Here is a 22,544-nt window from a genome sequence, read left to right as displayed (position 1 = left end):
ATTTATCAAGCTATTATGTAAAAGCAATATTGCTAAAGTATAGCACATAAGTTGTGTAATATTTATAGTGCGTTTATGGTACTTTTTTGAAGCATTTGGAGTTGGACGAATGTAGTTACTATGAGATGTCATGTATCAAAAAGTTTTGTGTGATAATTTGACAAGAAGGAGAACAAATTTTGATCATGTGATCAATTTTCATTTCATGCTACAGTGAGTGCAAACAGGCATGTCAGCAAAATGAAAGGGAGTGCAATCAATTTTATAAAAATTAGCCTAATATTCATTCATACCTTAATCTGATTAGTGTAAATGACCACACATTCCTGTTTGATATCCTCCTGTTTGTCCTGTCTTCCTGGCTGGGATTTCTAAAATGTCTAGGTTTTGTTTTTGTTTTCCATGATCCATGCTTTGCCATTGTTTCCATACTTGCTGAATGTAACAACTTAAAAAACAGTTTGACCAGTATCATGTAGGCATTGTACACAGTTGACCAATCGCAGCATGTGGGAAGGTGGGATCTATTGAGAAAGTCAAAGCTATGAACATACACTCACTTATAATTTATGAGGACTGTGGGAAGCACGTCAATAGGAAAACAAAGCCAAAACCTGGACCTTTGAATATTATAGGGAAAAATTGGATGTATGGTCACCCTGCTTTTCTGTCATCTGTAGCACCTTTCACACAGTAATACCAGTAAATTGCCATAAAATTAACTTTACAAATACAAAAATGTACTGTTCACACAAGCAGCAACGTTCTGTGTTTTTTTCCTGGTGAAGCACCATTCACACATCAATTTCAAAATACCAGTTAATTATGTGACATCATTAACTGGAAATGACCTCTTAAAGGCTGTGCCATGTTTGTAAACATGAAGGGGTATACTCGGTCAGTGTTTTTGTTCACGTTTTCATTTTTGTGTAAAACATTCACATTCATGCAGCTGCTTTGGCCCTAGAGAGATTTTTCTTTGACGTCCGTAAACAGTGCAGAGTAAATGCATCAGAATGTTATGATTGGCCCACAGTAGATGTCTCACATCAGCGCGTTCAAAATTTGTACTTGCTCATACGTGTTAACACACAGCTCACTACCAGTAGTTGACTGGTAATGTTGCAACTTCTCATACCGTAAATTGCCGGAACGAATTACCGGAAAAGGTCCTGCTCACGCATAATCTCCTAACAGTAATTTACCATAAAATCTGTACGTGTGAAAGGGGTCTGTGATTCAAATTTCATCATGTTCAGCAATCTGTAGATACTTGCCCAGTCCTAAAAACATCAGAGTGTGAAGAGTGTTGACGATTAACAGTTGACTATTAATGAGTTCTCTGATGTGTAAGTTATGTGTCAAAGAGTCAAGTATAAACCAATGTACACAACATGCAGTGTCTAATAGATTCTGATCCACTGACATATTGATGATTATTCATCTGTTAAACAGAATAATTAACAACACTCATTGCTAATTTTGCTGCCAAATATCATCATCTACTATTTTCAACCATCATTTTAAAAATTTAATTTAATGGCCATAGAAATACCATTAAAGGAGTGTCCCAAGTAATATCTATCACTGTTTGGAGACACAGATAAATAGATATGTGTGCTCTTTTGACTTACCTAGTACTAAATAATGACTTAGCAACAACCCAGAACACTAGTTTCATAGAGATAAATCTTTTTATTTTATGTTGTTGTTTTTTTTGTTTTTTGTTTTTTTTACAAGAGTGATGTAATTGCTGGCCTCCACAGCAATTACATAACCTTTCTCCCGCCCCTATATCATAGATGGGTCGGTTGGCTTTTGCAAGCAGATATAGAGAAAAACAACAGTAGGGTTCCTGTGGCATGCTGTGGGTGAAGAAGAACAGTGTGACATGCTTGTGTTGTTGCATGTGTCATTAGTGCTACTGTGTATTGCTATTGTAAATTAAATATTAAAGAAGGGCATTTGGGAGTCATATGCATATACTGGAGGAAGATATTCAGAATGCTGCATTATTGTAATTGCAATAATGCAACCAAGGAATATTACACTTATAAACTGATGTATTTGTGCCACACCACTACTTTAAATGTGATTCCTGCTCATATTGCAAAACTCAGTGCAACAATTTCCTCATTAACTTTAGGTTTTGCAATAGCCTGAATCCACTATCAAATTTTAGATTATAAGAGATCAGAATCCAAAAAAAATAGGTAAAATAAGATATATTTCAAGATAAAAGATATATTGGTAAAATGCATCCTTACGAAAAAGAACCAGAGCCGAAGGTAGTAACTCAGTCAGCATGTTGACACAAAATCTGCTCATGTCCAGATGGCTTCATCCACTAAAACCAGACCGCTTGGTTAAACTGGAGTGACTTTAACATACATTACTGCAAGCAAATGTGCCAGCTATGATGTAACCTTGTCCCTTGAATGGAACTGCTACAGGCCTAGCTCGTGAAAATGAGCTCATATGTGAACAACAGGAATTGAACTCATTACATATGTACATTTAACATTCTAAGTAAGGTTTTACCCTCTGTAGATGGTTAACTTTCACCTCTGATACTAAATAATTCACACTTTTGGATCTCGCATTATCTCCTCAATAATGGTACATGCTAATAAATGCATTAAGGTTTAAGAGATTCAAGACACGACTTGCATTCCTGAGTACGGCATGTGGTAGAGTTCAGTTTGTCCTACAGGGTAATTTAAAGGAACAGTTCACCCTATCACTCACAAATGGAACTTCTGCAGTGAATGGGTTCTGGCAGAATGAGAGTCCAAACAGCTGATTAAAACATCACAATATTCCACAAGTAATCCACACGACTCCAGTCCATCTATTAACGAGTCCATCCAGTGAATTGAAAAGCTGCATGTTTGTAAGAAACACATCCACCAAGACTTTTTTAACTCCAAAGTGTTGCCTCCAGCTAAACAAGTCCTGTCTCCCAAATATTGCTTTCTCCAGTGAAAAAGTCCACTCGTCTGAATCAGGAGAGAAATATGCACAGATCATGCAAGTTGCCTGATTATACTTGATCACATTATTAAAATTCATGATTTAAAATTATACTTTCAGAAAAATTACACTTGGTGTGCAGCTATGAACCCATAGTCACGTGATTGTCCCTCCTGCTTTGAGAGCCACTATTATCAGCTCAATAGGACTATATTGTACTCCGTGTCAATTAGATTTTTAGTTTCCTTGCAATTTATAAAATCGGTCTTCGATCAGTAGAGCTCTGAGCACCTTACATCATTGTACGTGTATTATTTTGTTCTTTACTTTGCAACCATAGCTTCAGCTACTCCGTCATGTAGTTTAACAAATTTGATCACAGGTTTGATTGATTATTATTACAATTAGAAATGAAAAGTTTTTTAGATGTCTTTTTATGTTTGGATATCAAAATTATACAATAATAAAAAAAAATGTTTTCTTGCATTTAATCTGACTAAATCAACCTGACTACATTGAACTGGACCAAAGAATAGACCATTAAAATTCATTCTTTCTGAATTAAGCGGTTTTATTCCAGTCAAAGTTATCGTTTAATGTCTAAATCAGCCTGAATTACTTTTGATTGGATGAATAACAAGGCATTTGAGTCAGATCAAATAGAAATCACACTTTTCATTCCACATTCCAGTGGACTTGTTCCTTTGATGTGATTTTAATTGTTATTTTGCATCCCGCTGACTTTCATGCTCAAAAAAATTAAAGAAGAAACTTTTTTTTTAATATATATATATATATATCTTAAAGAAACTGAATAGAAATCAGAACATTGCATCATTACTGATTTTTACCCATATCCTGATTTTGTCATGTGATCATGTCTGTTTCTGGTCATTGAAAGCCTGCAGTTTCTGAAAGCCTGCAACATGTCACGTGATTTCCACCATTTTTTGGATTTTTATAATGACCTGAATTTTAATAGTTTCAAAGTTCTGTTGTAACACACAAAAACCCATTTAAACCAATGAATTTAACTGGCTCCACCAAAAAATGAAAAGCATATTTCTTCAACAGAATGAATTCAGTGAAGGTCTTGATAAGATACTTTGAACTTATACTTTTAAGCATAGTTATAAAAACTCAAGGCTGCAATTGTATCTACAATTCTCAAATATGAGAGCCGGGGATGTGTCTTCTTTCTGTGCTTCATACGCTGATTCATATTATTGCACTTGACAGAGTTCATTTCCAAGAGGAAACCATCAAACTGCCGGCTCATCGCTGGGGATATTACGGTCAATTTTGATATGAACAGCCTAACTGCAATGGAACACATTACATTCGGAAGCCTGGAATGCAGATGCATGATTATGTCTACTACAAACATCAATTTCCATCACATTACTCAACCGAATGTTCCTTGTCATGTGCACAACACTGCCATACCACCCAACGCTTCTTTGTAGATTTGTTGCTCCATATACTTTATCCCAGCAGCAAAATGCCATCAGTAGATCTCAAGTTTGATGGATTGGGAGAATAATTCCACTCCCAACATGGTTTGCATGCTTCAGTGACCTCCTACAATAGCCGTCCACCTGAGATATGAATTTTACTATAATACATTCAGCAACTGTGACTGTTAATAAGAATATGGATTACAGCATGAATCTAATTTATGGTCACCTGATTATTTATTGGCTGACTGCATTATGTAATTTCCACTTCATGTCATATTTCTGCTATTTACACCCTTTTTTTTCTTTTTTTTTTTTTTTTTTTTGCAATTTAAGCAAATTATTGTTGATTCAGATTATGTGAACTAAGGTTCATGTCATTAAAAAGGCAGCAAACTTCCTTCAATTCATTCTTAAAGGATCAAATTTGGATCTCAGTTTTTGTTGTGATTTGCATTTTAGGCAATGGCAGGACTATTTTTAAACATTACCTAGATGTCCTTTAAGTGAAATCTTAAGAATTATACTATATAATTTTCTGACCGAGAAGAGAAAGCTGTGTCGAAGATCATCACGGATGTCCTTATAGCCAAATGGGGTTGGTGTCACTTGCTGATATTGGTTTAATCAATGGCATTTATTAAGGTTTGTGATAGAGAATGATAATTCAGGGCACACTGGAGTTTTTAGCATGAGGAGAGGGCGGCTCACTCTGACCCCGTCAGCTAATGATGGATGAGGGACTGCTGCAATTTCATTGGCCAATCTCTGAGCCGTTAAGTGATTGCCAACATTCCGGAAAAACAGTCTGTTCCCTTATAATCATAGTTGGACTGAGGAGATTCATTAAGGTGAATGTTATGAACAAATTTGTTGCACATCCATATGAGCTTTGCAGATACAAAAATTATAAGTGTGTGGAATGGTGATCTGTCACTCCATTGATCCTGCCTGGATCCCATATCCTCAGATTCTGTCTACATATGCTGTTGAAGTATGGAAAGGAATAGGATCATAAATGATCATGGATTATTTGGTCAGTGTGAGCAGGGAGCAAAAGGACACATTCTCATTTATCATTCTTAGATTTTGAGTACATCAGTCACCCTTATATTGAATGTTTCATTTGAAACACGTTTGCCTCTAAGCCGTAGTAAAGTAAAAGCTCAGAGTACTAAAAGTTGAAGGCCAAGATTGCTGAGGCCTTACTGAGCAAATTCTGTAACATGCTTCATAATGTAACATTTCTCGGCAACTGCCAAATATGTGTAAACGTTGGCTTTGGTGAGTAAATAAAACACGCTAGTTATTTGGTAATTTTAGGAAACGCAACATAAAGTAAATGATAAACTGACTCTCTCTGATATAAATGAGTTACAAGTTATTTTAGAATTATTAATTATTATTCATTATTATAGTATTTATTAATATCAATGAATTAATTAAATATTTTATATTTTCAATTTTCATTTTAGTTTAAGTTTGAATAATTTTACTGTATGTGCTACTGTATTATTTTGTCATTATTATTATTTTTTATATTTTAAACTTTTCTTGTTTAAATCTTTAATTCATTTTATTTCAGTTATGTTGGGATAACTTATTTTATTTGAGTTAATTGACATGGCAACATTTCTTAAATATTTTGCATTTTTAATTTTTCAATTGATTCAATTGAATTCAATCCAGCTTTTCAATTGATGCATTTTATTTATTTTTTTTGTAATTTTTAGTTTTGGTTTTTGTTAATGATATTAACACTGGTTCACAATTCTAACTGAAATCATGCCAACCATCAGCTTGCACGTTTTTAAAAATTCGAAGCCAGTTTTCAGAATAAAAATGAAAAAAAAAAAAATCTCAGTTAACTTTATTTATTTATTTTTACCATGAGCCAAAACTGGACTTCCATATTTGAAAGCTTTTATCTAAGGGTTTACCAACAGAATGTTTTTTTTCTTTTTCTAACTTACTATGCCATTTGTGTTCTGTGTGTTAAACCCCGGTGAAATTTGAAAGTTGGACACTGTTTTATTTTAAATTATTTTATAGCCCCAGTCTCCATGTTTAAGCAATTTCACTAAGAGAGAGAAAACAAGTAGACCTTTATTTGTGAGAAACATGGTATCCGACAGCTCGCTGCTTTCCTTACCAGCTGCTTTGCTCACCCATAGATACTGTATGTGGTATATTCAATGGAATTTATTCTCCATCTGTCCAGCAGAGGTCTAAATCTTGGCTCTCAATACACTATGGCACTGCTGTGTCATCTGAGACTACCTAACTGTGACAGTGAATGAATTTAACGGGGAAGGGTGCAATTTGTCCACAACAATAATATGGAGTGGTCCGCTCTGCAGGCGGTGGGCCGTAATATAGCTTGCTGTAATGTAGAGAAACAGTCACCCTCCGGGGTTCAATAACTGCTTATTACTCCTGCCTCCACTTCAGAAGCATCACGATCACCATCAGCCCCGGTGGCCTCCCACATTATAACTCTGCGCTATCGACTGGAGTTTCTATTATTTTCTAAGCCTGTTCAGCAAATCCCTGTTTGTGGTCATGGTTCCACAGGTCTGTGATCTAATAGACGATGTTAGGGAATTGTCCTCTCCAGCTCTCATTTGTCTTCATATAGAGGCAAGAGTCGAGCTGGCCGATTTTCAGCAACAGATTATAATGACATATCGATGAAACCAGCTTCACAACTTGTTCATACAGTATATATGATATAATCATTTTACCACAAAAAAAGAGGGATCATACAAAATACATGAACTTTTTTTTATTCAATACTGACCTGAATAAGATATTTCACATTTAAGATGTTGTCGAAGAGAAAATAATAATAGAATTTATAAAAATGACCCAGCTTCAAAGTTTACATAGACTTGATTCTTAATATTGTGTTGTTACTAGGAAGATCCACAGATTTTTTGTTTTATTTGTTTATTTTTTTGGTGTGGGTGGGGGGTTGAGGGGTGGATCTCAAAAAGGGATCTCAATTGGTAAGATACTGCAAGTTGTGTGTATATACTCAATGAACAGCTGGTGTAAAACCATTTTAGTGGTCTGATCAATCTTTCTTTTATCTCCTCTATAGTGTGTCCTGGCACTGATAACAAGCTCAGCACACTGTCAGATTTGGACCAGCAGTACAAAACTCTTCGCAAGTTCTACGAGAATTGTGAGGTGGTCATGGGTAATCTGGAGATCACCAGTATTGAAAGAAACCGCAACCTGTCTTTCCTCAGGGTGAGTACTCACAACTTAAAACAGCAATATTGTGAAATCTTATTAAAACATGTAAAATAAAAATAAAAAAATAAAACTGTTTCTATTTCATAATTATTATTTTTTGATAAGATTGTGTATTACTGTGATGCAAAGCAAAATTTTCAGCATCATTACTTCAATATTTAGTGTCACATGATCTTTCAGAAATCATTCTAAAATGCTGATTTGCTGCTCAAGAACCTTTTGTTTTTGTCATCAATGTTGAAAACTGTTGTGCTGCTTAATATTTTTGTGGAAGATAAAAACTTTTTGAAATTGAAACCTCTTATAACATCAGTCAGTCAGTCAGACAGTCAGTCAATCATTTATATTTGAATTTAGATGGCATTTTATTACGTGTGACTAACAGAATACCACATACATATACAAATAGCAAAAGACTATTTACTCTCAATATGAACACTCCAGTGACATGACATTAGAGAGCAAGTCATCGTGTATTTCTGGATTTCAAAGGCAGTTGGAGCTTTTAGCAGTCTTTTGTATGGGCGCTGCAATTACTGGCAACACTGATGGTTAAATAGCTCTTTTTCATTTGCATTAATGGATGTTACTTTGGTTCCAAACCTGGTATAGCTGCAGAAATTAAGCAAAAAGGCTGTATAAGGGTTTTTTTTTTTTTTCATCCTAAAACCAGGTGTATTACTTATTCTCAGAGAAATCAACTGGCTTCTGAGTCTTAATAAATTAATGACTTTTCATGGAATTCACCCCATAATGGCTCCCTTAGGTGGTGCTGGAGACTGGCAAACCAATTATTGAAATTTCAGAATTTTCTTTTTGTTGATTATTTTCAGAAACTGAAAAAAAAAAAAAAAAAAAAAAAAAAAAAAAATATATATATATATATATATATATATATATATATATATATATATATATATATATATATATATATATATATATATTATTTGCTTGATTAGTGCTTAATTAAGTTTTTTTTTATTTTATTTTTTGCTAAGCAATATAGTTTAATAGCCTAATAAATGTTTGCGGTTAGTATATTTGTTGCATAATTACACACCCACAGGTGTCTTTTCATCAGAATTAGATTCGTATAATTGATGTGAATTGCACCAATGTCCGCTTGAAATTGGTGGTCCAAGTTACTGTACACAAATATTTTGAGTGCAACAGTATTTTTCATCCAGTTATTAACATTTGCTTAAATGCACCTTGTTTGTATTTTGTCGTGACCCTCTCTGCCTTTTTTCGTCATGCCCTACATTATGTACGAAAACAACTGAAGGAACAAAGCCATGTTTCAAAGGTCTCTTGTTTACTTTTGTAGCCCTGATGTTTTCCCATCAATCTACCGGCATCCAGGATCAGGGTGTGTATCGGCAGATAGTGTCACTTTGGCCTGTCAAGTACACCCACGGTCCACTGTCAGGTTTTATCCTGGTCAAGGCCTGAGCGTTCCAACAGCAGCTAATGATGTTACAGGGTTTGACTGAGTCTTCATTAAGGTCTGATCAATCAGGCTGCTGGCTCCCTCCATGCCTGCTTAGTGGGAATACCAGAGTGGCTCAATGTCTGAGCTGCCAGCTTGTGTTAATATCAGGAACTGCCATAGACAATTGCCTCTTTGCATTTGTTGCCCTGTCACTGCAATCCATAGATGCAGTTCATGTGGAGAGACAGATCTATACAGTGGTAGAACATCTCTCAGGTCGTTTTTTCCCTTCTCTTTAAAATCCATCTCAAATTCCAATCTCTAAATTGAAAAACACACTCTATAGGGGTATCTCTACCATATTATATATATAAACCACTTATTTCCAATAAATCAGTTATAAGAAACACAAATAACGCATGCTACATTTTATTTAAGCATTTTATAGTGTATATATTTCAGGTGCTGCACATTTGTTGCATTTGTTGTATGCATATAGAATGCATATTCAAGTATTTGGCCTTGAATGCTATGCATTTTCGGTGATAAGCACAGGAGAGCATTAGAGTTACTCACAGTGATAGCACAACCAGCAAATAACTGACTCAACACAGACAAAAAGCGACACAGACTGGAGTAGTGAGTAGTTTGAACAATGTAAACAGACACTGTACACAAATGAATCCATCTGTGTTACAGAGCACTCTTTATTTCTAGCCAGTTTCCACATCAGCAAGAAAACTTGACAAAAATGATCTATTATAGGAAAAGGTGTCATGGTTTTGACCTAGCAAAGTAATGTTCAAGGCTTTTCCCACAAAACTCCAGAAATGATGATGCCCTGAACAGTGGATTTATACCGTACTATTTTATGCTGAGACAACCAATGACATTTAGACATTTTATAAGTCCAAATGTGTCGAGACTGAATGTGTTTGTACCCAGTTCATATACATAGACTAGGGAGACGTATCCTCCTCATGAAACTCCTTCAGTCCAAAAAAGTGATGAAATTTGGTTAGTAATGCAAACAAATGAGACTTTTGTAAGATTATATAGTGCAAAACAATACAATGAATGAGAAAATAAAATAAACAGATAAATGTTCCTCAAAGCCTGTTGTATCCTATTTGATGCTGAGTATGAGTTTAACATGATTTCTCAAAAAAAAAAAATATATAATACTATATATATATATATAAATAAAATAAAAAGATTTAAGGATATTCAAGTAAACCTGATCTGCTTCAATCCAGTAAATGTTCATATTTAAATATTAATAACAAAGTTATTGATGTTTCTTTTGTAAAAAAAAAAAAAAAAAATAGAAAAGAAATTCACAGCAAAAGTACGTTAACAACCTGAGGGTGGATATATTTGAATTATATTAAATTGCTTTTTAAAAAGTATGAGCTATCAATAAGAAGACAGAAGGCATGAATCCGACTGTAGGTTTTTAAGCAAAGTTGATTATCTAGGGGCCTTAGACATTTTTAGTTATGATAAGTAGACTTTATAGGATTAAAGATCCAATGCAAAAATCTACATATGATGGTCTGCTAGAATTACCACATACACATTATACTGCATTTAAATAAAAAAATAATATATATATATATATATATATATATATATATATATATATATATATATATATATATATATATATATATATATATATATATATATATATATACAATGGGGCTCGAAAGTTTGGGCACCCTTAGCAGAATCTGTGAAAATGCGAGTCATTTTCAAAAAATAAGAGAGATCATACTAAATGCATGTTATTTTTTATTTAGTACTGTCCTGAGTAAGATATTGTACATAAAATATATTAACATTTAGTCCACAAGACAAAAAAAAAAAAAAAAAAAGGCTGAAATTAATAAAATAACCCCACTCAAAAGTTTGGGAACCCTTGGTTCTTAATACTGTGTTCTGTTACCTGATGATCCATGACTGTCTTTCTGTTTTGTGATGGTTGTGCATGAGTCCCTTGTTTGTTCTGAACAGTTAAACTGAGCAGCGTTCTTCAGAAAAATCTTTAAGGCCCTGCAGATTCTTCAGTTTTCCAGCATCTTTGCATATTTGAACCCTTTCAAGCAGTGACTTTATGATTTTGAGATGCATCTTATCACACTGAGGACATTTGAGGGACTCAAACACAACTATTTAAAAAGATTCAAACATTCACTGATGCTCCAGAAGGAAACAAGATGCATTAAGAGCTGGGGGGTGAAAACTTTTTTGAAAGAAATGAATACTTGTATTCAGCATGGACAGATTAAATATATCAAAAGTAAAGACATAATGTGTCTAAAATAATTCTATGTCAAATGCTTGTCCTTGGAACTATTCTTTTAATCAAAGAATCCTGATTTAAAAAAAAAAATTTACACAAAAGGCAGCACCAAGAAAGTTGTTTCTTGAGCATCAAAAATGCAAATTAGAATGATTTCTAAAGCATAATGTGCATTGGGCACTGAAGACTGGAGTAATGATGCTGAAAATTCTTCACAGAAATAAAATACATATATATTACATTAGAAATAAAATATTTTTTAAGTCTAATAATATTTCACAAATTTACTAGTTTTATTGTATTTATGATCAAATAAATGCAGCCTTGGTAATATTCTTTCAAAACCATACAAAATAAAATAAAATCAAAAATAGAATCAAACTTTTGAATGGTAGAAGCCTACAATATATATTAAATGACAAATGGCATCTAGTTATATTTCTGCATGTTTTACAATCACTTATTGTGCACAATTTTATATGTACACATATATTTATTTTTTGAATCTTTATCAAAGTATCAAATATATTTACAGTGTATTGTTAGTGAGTATAAGATGTCCGTCTTCTCCCTATAGCTGTTCTTTCACCCACTAAAAAGCTGCTGCATGGAAATATCCTTTTCCAAGAGGTAAATGAACCAGGATGTATTTTTACTAGAGATGATGCTACTTGACTTCTGAACCTCTCATTTACAGATATAGAATTTCACTACCTCCTCACTAACACTTAACCCTCTAAAATCCCTTCAGCTGACATAATGAGCCCAAAGAGAAAGAGGAAGGGTTCAAGAGGGCTTTTGGAGAAAATGGTAATTGTGTCTGTGGGCTAATAGCACTGTCTCATTATCCCACTGCACTGTCACTGTAACATTGTCGGAGGAGAGCATACAGTATCAGCACAGCCTTGAGCTCACTAACATTAGTGTAATTATAGCTTCTTCTTTTTTTACACTGTTAGATTAAGTGTCTCTTCACCTTCTCAAAATTTGCTATCACAAGTTCATAGCATATTAGTGTTTACTAATTACATACTTTAACTTTTCTTTATGCTTGAAATGCCATGAAATAAAGCCCATTTTCATGGCTCTGAGGTCATATGTTCAACTTAGTTTCTTGTCATAACTTTTCGTGAGGACTGGCATCTAAAGTCAGTTCGTGAACAAGAGGAGAGAAAAGCAAATAATAATAATAATAATGTTCTGCGGTACTTTTACACATCTTTTACACTGGACAGCAGTTACCTTTTTTCTGAGGGTACAGTAATTCTGTCAATACTATCAGTAAACAACTTTCTAAATTATTCAAAGAAAATATTTTCCCCCTCTTAGTCTGGTAAAGATTTTTTTTTTTTTTTTTTTGGGAATTTTGAGAATCAAAAAGGTTAGCATATGATTTTAAAGGGGACTTTGGATGTCCATTCTCCACAAGTTGGTATGATTCTTTAGGGTCTTCATGAAATGTATGTAATATATTTTGGTTAAAATTCCTCAATGGTCATGTAAAACAACACTCTTTGTACCCTCTCAAAAACAGCTATGTTCACAGCAACCTATGTCAGTGCATGTCTCTTTAAATTATAATGAACTACTGAAAACCACACCCCTCTCTTCTGTGGGGTGTGTCAACAAAAGACACACAAATTTCTGCCTTAGACATAGGCTGCATTGCAGTTCACTTTTTTTAATGCCCTTCACTCGCTAACTTCTCTCCGTCTCATTTTTACTCAGATGTATGTCATTGATTACATTGCATGAGTGCCCACTACTGGCAGAACCCTTGGTATGGGCTGAATTGGATTGTCCTAAACCCTTGATCAGTTGGTTTATTGTTTACTTTTCCCCGTACAAATGTTTGGTGCACAATTCTTTACTTTATTCTATATTCTTTGTACTATATTCTATACTATACGAGTTGTTTGGGGTGGGGATAAATTAAACACAATCTGCGATGATGTCGTAGTCGTGTTGCATTGTGGTCTACTACAGAGCGGCTTGAAGTGTGCATATGAAGCAGACTCGCTCCCTCTGTCAAAATGGAGGGTTCAAGGGTATGTCCATGTAAACTTCCCTCGTCCACTTCAAAATGGCAGCAGGGATTCCCCGAGGATAAGTGCTTAGGGAAGTTCACAAGTGTGTGTCTAAAAGGGAACTGGAATGCAGCCTTAGTATATGGCTCAGAAGTGGTCTTATTCAAATAGCTAGCTATCTATGGAAGAAACTGGCTGAAAATTGAAAAAGCTCATTGGATGACACAGTTTCAGACTTAGACAGCCCATAATACACTGCCTGTGTGTTTTCTTTTCAGCCTTTCTGAGCTGGCAGACACATCAGAAAATAATAATTAATTCATTCATGTTTGAGTGAGGTTAGTTGTTACTGGAAGTTCTGGACCTGTCACAGCAGTTTGTTTAATTGATTCAATTCAATTCAATTCAAGTTTATTTGTATAGCGCTTTTTACAAAATAAATCGTTACAAAGCAACTTTACAGAAAATTATGTTTCTACAATATTTAGTAGTAGCTAGTAGTTTGTGCACATTTGACAGGATTTTAGAAAAAATAATAATAATAATACAAGACGTAGTCAGCTAGACGATGAACTATCAATATTATTAAGTTATTATATGATTCAGTCACACATTTAGCAATAATTGTTAGTTCTGTTTGTTGGTTCAAGGTTAGCATCATCTGGGGTCCTCTGAGGGTCAGCATCATCTCTTCTCAGGTGTTCTGGATCCAGACTGGAGCTTGTTTAAATCCTAGTTACCACGGGATGTAAATCCCGTGGCGAAACATAGAAACAAAATACAGACATCATTAGTGTAGCAGAAATGAGTCAAATCAGACAAATCAAAGAGTCTATCAGAGCTGTGTGCATTGAAACATGAGCTGAATTCCTCAGGAAGTCATAAATCAGTTCTAGTGCCACAGGAACCAAGCAAGATAACCAACCAACCAACTTGTTCACACAACAGCTTTCAACATTAACACCAATAGAACAATTATTAACAATTTTAATTCGAAGAAGAGATTGTCAAATTTATTGTTCGTGATTGAAATGCAACGCTGGACATCACATGTAAACCCAGGAGATCAAGTTAAATACTTGCATTGACTTCCCCCTCAGCCAGTGAAACCAGACTGAAATTCCTAAGGGGGAAGGGCTTTAAACCTTTGTCTTCACAGAAAAGTCCTTTGCCAGAGAATGGCAAAGAAACCCTTTTTATACATTATATATGGACCAGAATGAACTCAAAAAAGACTTATGAATGAATCATTCCATTGCTTAACTCCATATTCATTTATGTGTAACCCACACATTTGACTATCATGTATAATCACTTATTGTGTATGTCTTTTGATAACTATAGGATACATAAACATGTCTAGTATTAAAATAATCGCATTTTCTTGCTTGATATTGTCCTGACAATCATTTATTTGTAAAATATATCATAATCATGTTATAGGAATCATGTCCAAAATTAGACCCTGTGAGGCAAGAACCACATGCTTGGTAAGATAAACAATGATTTATGATACCCCAGACCCCAGGACCATATCTGATTGGTCAAGGCAGCATTTGAGGGGTGGCCAACAAGGAAGTTTAAAAACTTTGGACACGATTAAATCTTGCTTTTAGTTCTAGTCTAGCTGCTGCTATTAGCCATGTCGGCTTTTAGTCTAGCATTGCTTGTGCTATCAGTCATGCGGGCTTTTAGTCTGCTTTTAGTTCCAGCCTTGCTCGTGCTATCAGTCATGCCTGCTCTTAGCTTTTAGCTTGTAGCTTTAGCTTGTAGCATCTAGCCATGCGGTTAATCATCATTGTTCTTTGAGCGCGGTTCCAGCGTGCCTGCCTGCTGCTACTATGCCACGATGAGAAAGAAAACAACCTAGTCTCGTCAAACTTTATTTCTTTTCTTTTCCGTTTGAGAGTTTCGTGTTCTGAGTTAAGTTTTGTAACGTCCATTCAACTTCAACCAGCGAACACGACTCTGCACTTTCAGCCAACGCTCAACAACCACGGGCTTCCCAAGACGTCACTTCACTACTGAACTTCCAGCCAATCAGCAACACCGGGATACCCCTTTCAACTGGAGTCCCTTTCACAGCAAACGAAGGCAACGTATTCCCAGATATTTGTTGTGCTGGTGTATCTAATATAATTTTAACCCCATTGAGGAACTCAATGCGAGCGCTAATTACGTGATTGATGGTTGTTCATGTCTATGCAATTTAACGTATTGCTGTTAACTTGGGATTCCATATTTCCATTCTCTTTCCCTAACTTTCGACCTTCCTGCAACTTGTGTGAATGTGTGTGTGAGTGTGTTTATGTGTTAGATTAGTTTATATGTCTTAGATTTATCTAATAAAGCCTTATTCATATTGAAAAGAGAAGTATCTTGTGTTTTGTGCTTACAAGTTAATGTCTTAAACTGCCGATCTTGTTACTGTGCTAATTGATAGTGTTTTCACTATAGTTTGGATATTAGTATCCAGCGCAGATTTGATGTTAAACGGCTCGTTCACTGAACCGCAGGCGCGTCTCCGTGAACAGCCGTGAAACAGTGATTCTGTTCAAATTCCCTTTAAAATCTTAAATGATTCCCTTTGAGCTAAATTGACCTGTTTCCCTTACATTTATAATGGTGGAGAATGATTGCGGGCAGTTTAATCTAAATTGTGAGCATAAACCAAGTTATTTAATCTTTGATTTTGCTAAAGGAATGAAAGATGAGAAGCATGCGAGACCTGAGTATGTGTGTGTGACGCGTGACGTAAGCAGCGCGCGCCCTCCCGCTTGAATGAAAGGAGCTAGAGGAGACTTTAACTCGAGTCCGTCTCCCTGTTGTTAACAGCAGTAAGTGAACTTAAAAGTAAACATCTGAGAACGTACAATAAGGTAGAATTTGAGCGTGTTCCTCATTTGTGTAATGCCTTGTTTTATAGCTGATTTGATTTCACTGCGTGTTCCAGTGTCTCAAACGCTATCTCAGTCACTGTTTGCTGAACGGAGCTAAACTGTTAGTGTTTCAAAAGGGATATAAATCGGTGAATAAAGAATAGTTTTGAGCGGGTTCCTCAATCTATTTATCAAAGTCCCCGTATTCATATTTCATATAGTTTGATTGCCAGTGCGTGTTCCACTGCCGAATCAAATTTGATATTCGACTCCCCTAAGTTAACGTTAAACATTAGAGAACAATGTTTGCCCATTTGTATCCGTTCACAAAGTGAATGCAATCTCACGTAACACTGCGTGTGTCCGAGAGTAATTTGAATGGGAGTTTTTAAAAGCTTGATCAAGTAAATTTTAACTGTGTACCAACAGCGAAGGAAAACTTTTATGTTTGTGTCCAGAAAAAACTGGCACGGAGAATCAAATTGCTGAGATTGATATAATAACTACAGCAGGAAGCTGCTATTTGAATTAAGATAAATTTAACTCTATACAAACTGAGAGTTTAAGTGCCACATCGCAAAACCAACTGAAAGGCGGTGTTGTTATTTGTACAGTGTTGAAATGAGCCGACATTTCATGTAACATGCTTAACTGTATTTGCAACAATGCAACGATTCATGTGCTAATCCACTAGAATGTGTTTTGGTTGCCATAGTGACGACCGTGACCCGGAAGCCTAACGTACTTCCGGAGCAACTCTGAACTGTGCACGCGCAGTGCACAAACTCCGCGGTGTCGCTAAGCTAACGAAACCATTGCATTTACATTGAAGTCTATACTAAAGCCACTAGCCTCAAAGGTTAGCCGTTAGCATTACCATCCAGTGGTAGAATAATGTGTGTTTGGGCAACGCTGACGTGATTTAACCATTTTAAACATCTTAACTAACACTTGTTAGTCCCTTTCTTTTTATCGCTCTCTTTTCTCACTAGACCACTTATTTTCATTTTACTAGAAAGGGAAATACTGACTCACAATTATTAATTGTCAATTTGAAATTTAATTGAAACATTAAATTTATTTTGAATCATTTAAAATTTCCCTCTCAGATCATTTCATATGATCTTTTATTTCTAGTATTCTCTTTTGGGTCTAATTATTTTAGGAATGAATAAGCCTTGAACTTTGGAAGTTAAAGTAAACTTATTCTTCCTAATTTATTTATTACCCATCTGAATATATGCTATTCAGACCTTTACTTATTTGAATGCGTTTTACCCCTCTTCCTGTTTTGGTTATACACTTAACCACTATTGTTTTACGTATTGATTTCCTCTTTTTAATTTCATTTTTGCATATTTTGCCCATTTATTAATTTTTTTAATTTTCCTATTTCTTACCATTTCTTTTGTGTATCCTAGCCTGGGAACGACAAACCTGAGCCCTAAAAGGATACATTGTTATCCCTCACTACGAGTTCAAATAAATTAGAAAGACAAATCTCTTTCACTTAAAGTTTATTTTGTTTGATTAGTTGTGCAGCAACTAACACAACGCTCTCCTTGTAGTTGAGATAACCGCTACTGAGACTTACCATCTCCGTCCTCTCTCTCCTTTACTTTCCTCTTCTCTTTTTACATTTGTAGGACATGTAAGAACCATCAATCAATTCTAAGTGAAGTAAATACACAATCGTGCCAAAGACGACGAATCATCCTTATGAATTTGATTGTAATCATCCTCTCATTTGTTCTTCATAACCTCCCTACATTTGGAAACGCAATCCAAGTTTTAGCATCTCATCCAACGTTGAGATCAATTTAATAGAGATACGTGTTGAGCAACTGTCGCCTTCGCTGACTCCCTGGTGAGCGGTCCAACTGAAAGGTGTACGGTGTCAATCCTGTCAGACTAAGAAAAGAGATATCAGAATTATTATTGTATTCTTTTGTCCAAAGCAAGAAATATAATAATATCGTTTATGTTTTTGATAACATTTAATTGGAAAAAATAATTTTCCTCATTTGAAAAACAGAAATTTTGCTTGTCATTTGAATTTGTTTTTCACCTCTGTCTCTCTTTTCCTTTTCCTCATTAGAGTGACAAAGTCTTCGCATCTCTAGTCTACTTAGACACCCTGAGACCAACACAGTCATCACCACATTTCACTAGTGGTTCACAATCACTGATACAACACTTAGTTGTCCCACCACACATAGGCTTTTACTCCACACAGATCTGTGTCAGTCTCTCTTCTCCCCAGCGTGCCAACATGCCGCAGACTGCAGACCCCATTTCCCATGGGGAAGATGTGAACATTTGGCTGAGAGGCATAACAGACAGCCTCACTCCAAAGACATTTGAACTGTTATTATTTTTAATAATAATCCTAATCCTGAGAAGATTCCTGACACAAGATTCAAGCCAGAACAACAACCACGAGGAGCTAGTCAAGATCACAAGCTCACTAAGCTATGCCTTCACAACCCAGCTGGAACTGAGCGACAAGCACATCACCCACCTTCAAGAGGAGCTAACACGTGCTCAACGTCGCATAGACAAGCTGGAAGTGAAAGTTCAAAATCAACTCAAAGCACCCAGCGAGAGGGAGCAGGATACAACAGAACAAGTTATGAAGCTCCAAGCAGCCCTGGCAGCAGCTCAGCTCGACCAGCAACATGCAACGGCTGCTCAGAAAGACCTGGTAAACAGACTCCAGTATGCCGAACAGCTACTAGAGAAAGCCAAGATAGACATCAGAAACAAGAACTCTGAAAATAGTGCTTTGAAAGACCACCTTGAAAGGTACAGAACTGAAACGGACAATCTGACCCAACAACTAGACGATACCAACGATGAGCTCTACATGATCAGAAAAGAACTCCAAAATGCTTACAAGCACAAACCAGAGCCAAGGAAAGAGAAACCTCTCTTAGCCTCATCACTGCTGAGCAGAGCAGAGTCCCACGTCCAAGAACTGGCATATGACGAAAGGAGCGAAGGGCCACAACCCAAAACCTCACCTGCCTTCGCCACACAACCCTTTCCTGCCAACGAAAGAAAACCTCCCGTCCAAGGCCTTGAAGCTGCAAACGGGATGACAATCAAAGACCTCAACAAGCTGTCTAAAAACATCAGCAGGTTCAACCCGAACTCCACAGAGAGCCCCGACATCCAAGCTTATCTGCGAGATATCGAATTTTACCTGGAAGTGAGACCTCATGTGACTGACAGAGACTGGTTATACCTCCTTAGAGCCACGTCCAGCTCCGAGGTACGAAACTTTCTAGATCGACAGCCCAGTCAAACCAAGTCAAACTACCAGCGACTTCGTGAGGTCCTGATTAAAGAGTGTACAGACCCAGAGTCTGAACATGGACTGTTATCTGCCTTGGAAACCAAACAAGGTCGTCAAGAGACTCCACAAGCTTATTACAACCGACTCCGACAAGCCTACTTTGGTGCACACAACAGCCCTGACCTTGAAGAGGATGTGAACTTCAAAACCCTCTTCCTAAAGAATCTGCACCCCGGAGTAAGTCACCATCTAGGTGTCATGGCCTGTCCGAACTCCATGACCATCCAACAGTTGCGTGACCTAACACAGAAGGCCTATAACAAGCAGAAGTTGGCCTCAAAGAAAGGTAACAAAACATCCACACTCTTGAACTCTGTCAACAAAGACTCAAGCCAGGACGACACCCAGTGGCATCACAACACCAGAGTCTTCCATCAAGAGCACAGAGAACGTGACGCCCATATCCACGACCGCTTTCAGCCCAACTGCTGGAAAAATCCATGGGACCAGCCACGCTTCTCAAGAAACCAAAAGGATAACATCTGGAAACCTAACCAGATATCCAAAGGTAATCACCTGACTCATCCAAGAGCAACTCGTGTGGGTAAGCGACAACAAAACCCACCTCAGCACCACTCAGACATGCACAGTGCTGAGTACTCACAAGAACATAACCGCTTACCATTAGAAGACACGGAACAAGTCATGGAACAACTAAGATAGTTCCTTCAAGACAATTTACATGCAGGTGACCACAAAGTTGAGTCATGCTCGCTGTGACCAGAGGCAGAACGGAAGGCCGGTGATCACCTGGTGCACCGCATCAGAGATGACAAGCACCTGTTCAACAACAACCCAGAATGAACAAGTCTTTAACGGCCAACTGTTGATGAAAAATCTGAGGTACTAAAGGACATAACCTCAGTCACTAACAAACTGTCAAATGAACTCCAACTCCAAGTGCCAAATTCCCTGTCTGTGCAACAGCAACCACCAGAGCACAGAAGGTCAGAAAGTCTGCTACAGCCAGAAGGCATCACAAGAAGAATGCAACATAGGAGACAAAGTTTTGCAACTCAGCTTCACACAGCCATGCCAAACTGCCTCCGACTGCGTGCTAAAGAACTTCCTGCCTTGCTGGACTGACCCTCATTAGACCATGGACACGCCCTCATCCAAGCCAAGGATGCAGAGAGCCAGTCTTCAGTGACATGCTAGAAAAAGGGGGAGACAACACAGATTTGAACAGATCTGACCACACATGCACTACACCAGTAACACACAACATTACCTACACCCAGAGGTAAACACATCTACTGATAAAACAGTCAACAAACATATTCTTCCCACAGGTAGAATATCCAACTTTTAGCGTAACAAAGTTACACATACCATCCATGAAGAAACGTGCAGCCATCCTCACAATAGGTAGAACACCTGACACTAAGTTAAGGTTCACGACACACTAGCTGCACCTGACATCCTAGCTCAATAGTAGTTGTGACACATGCTAGGAAAACCCACAGCAGCCTTGTTTTGTTTTGTTCTTCTTTTACCTATCCTTCTCCTTCCCCTCTTTCCTGAGTAGGTGAAACGCCTAGACACCCTGCGGGGGTCGAAGGTCTGATATTAGGATTGACTCGCAACACCTAATATCCGCCAGCCACTCTAAACTGAATGGAAGCCAGAGAGCTCCATGCATGATAGGTCAATTCATTGAATTGAAAATGAAATTACTAGAAAACTAATGGTAAACATGTAAAGTAAGACAACCTAGAAGAACCAAACAAAGTTAACCACAAATTTGATTGATGAATCAAAATAAAAACAATTTCCAAGACGATCTAAACTATCCTCAATGTGCTAAACTACATTGACTAATTGAACTTAACCACGTGTACCTAAATAGCCTGATGCCTGCACCAGTACAGTAACTGTCATGGAGGTGTTGTCTTGCTGTTTGCTGTGTTTGTCTGCTTCTTCTGCCTTTGTTTCTCCAGCGATCGACGATGTCTTCACCTAAACACCTCGCCGATCGAAAGGGGGATATATGTAGCAGAAATGAGTCAAATCAGACAAATCAAAGAGTCTATCAGAGCTGTGTGCATTGAAACATGAGCTGAATTCCTCAGGAAGTCATAAATCAGTTCTAGTGCCACAGGAACCAAGCAAGATAACCAACCAACCAACTTGTTCACACAACAGCTTTCAACATTAACACCAATAGAACAATTATTAACAATTTTAATTCGAAGAAGAGATTGTCAAATTTATTGTTCGTGATTGAAATGCAACGCTGGACATCACATGTAAACCCAGGAGATCAAGTTAAATACTTGCATTGACTTCCCCCCCAGCCAGTGAAACCAGACTGAAATTCCTAAGGGGGAAGGGCTTTAAACCTTTGTCTTAACAGAAAAGTCCTTTGCCAGAGAATGGCAAAGAAACCCTTTTTATACATTATATATGGACCAGAATGAACTCAAAAAGACTTATGAATGAATCATTCCATTGCTTAACTCCATATTCATTTATGTGTAACCCACACATTTGACTATCATGTATAATCACTTATTGTGTATGTCTTTTGATAACTATAGGATACATAGTCATGTCTAGTATTGAAATAATCGCATTTTCTTGCTTGATATTGTCCTGACAATCATTTATTTGTAAAATATATCATAATCATGTTATAGGAATCATGTCCAAAATTAGACCCTGTGAGGCAAGAACCACATGCTTGGTAAGATAAACAATGATTTATGATACCCCAGACCCCAGGACCATATCTGATTGGTCAAGGCAGCATTTGAGGGGTGGCCAACAAGGAAGTTTAAAAACTTTGGACACGATTAAATCTTGCTTTTAGTTCTAGTCTAGCTGCTGCTATTAGCCATGTCGGCTTTTAG

At 36.7% G+C, this 22,544-nt stretch overlaps 2 protein-coding genes across 2 annotated transcripts in view; one reads left to right on the top strand and one right to left on the bottom strand.

Moving 5' to 3' along the window:
* Window positions 1-22,544, top strand: part of LOC127990397 (receptor tyrosine-protein kinase erbB-4-like) — a 217,992-nt gene that overhangs the window by 109,541 nt on the left and 85,907 nt on the right. Inside the window, exon 2 of the mRNA XM_052591497.1 lies at window positions 7,534-7,685. Coding sequence (XP_052447457.1) covers window positions 7,534-7,685 — 152 coding nt within the window. The remainder of the gene's footprint in view (window positions 1-7,533; window positions 7,686-22,544) is intronic.
* Window positions 1-22,544, bottom strand: part of LOC127992420 (uncharacterized) — a 431,446-nt gene that overhangs the window by 398,146 nt on the left and 10,756 nt on the right. The window lies entirely within an intron of this gene.

Source organism: Carassius gibelio, chromosome A1, assembly GCF_023724105.1.
Source record: "Carassius gibelio isolate Cgi1373 ecotype wild population from Czech Republic chromosome A1, carGib1.2-hapl.c, whole genome shotgun sequence".
Classification (NCBI taxonomy): Eukaryota; Metazoa; Chordata; class Actinopteri; order Cypriniformes; family Cyprinidae; genus Carassius; species Carassius gibelio.
Note: the sequence above shows the minus strand (reverse complement) of the source record. Positions and strands in the feature narration are given on the sequence as shown.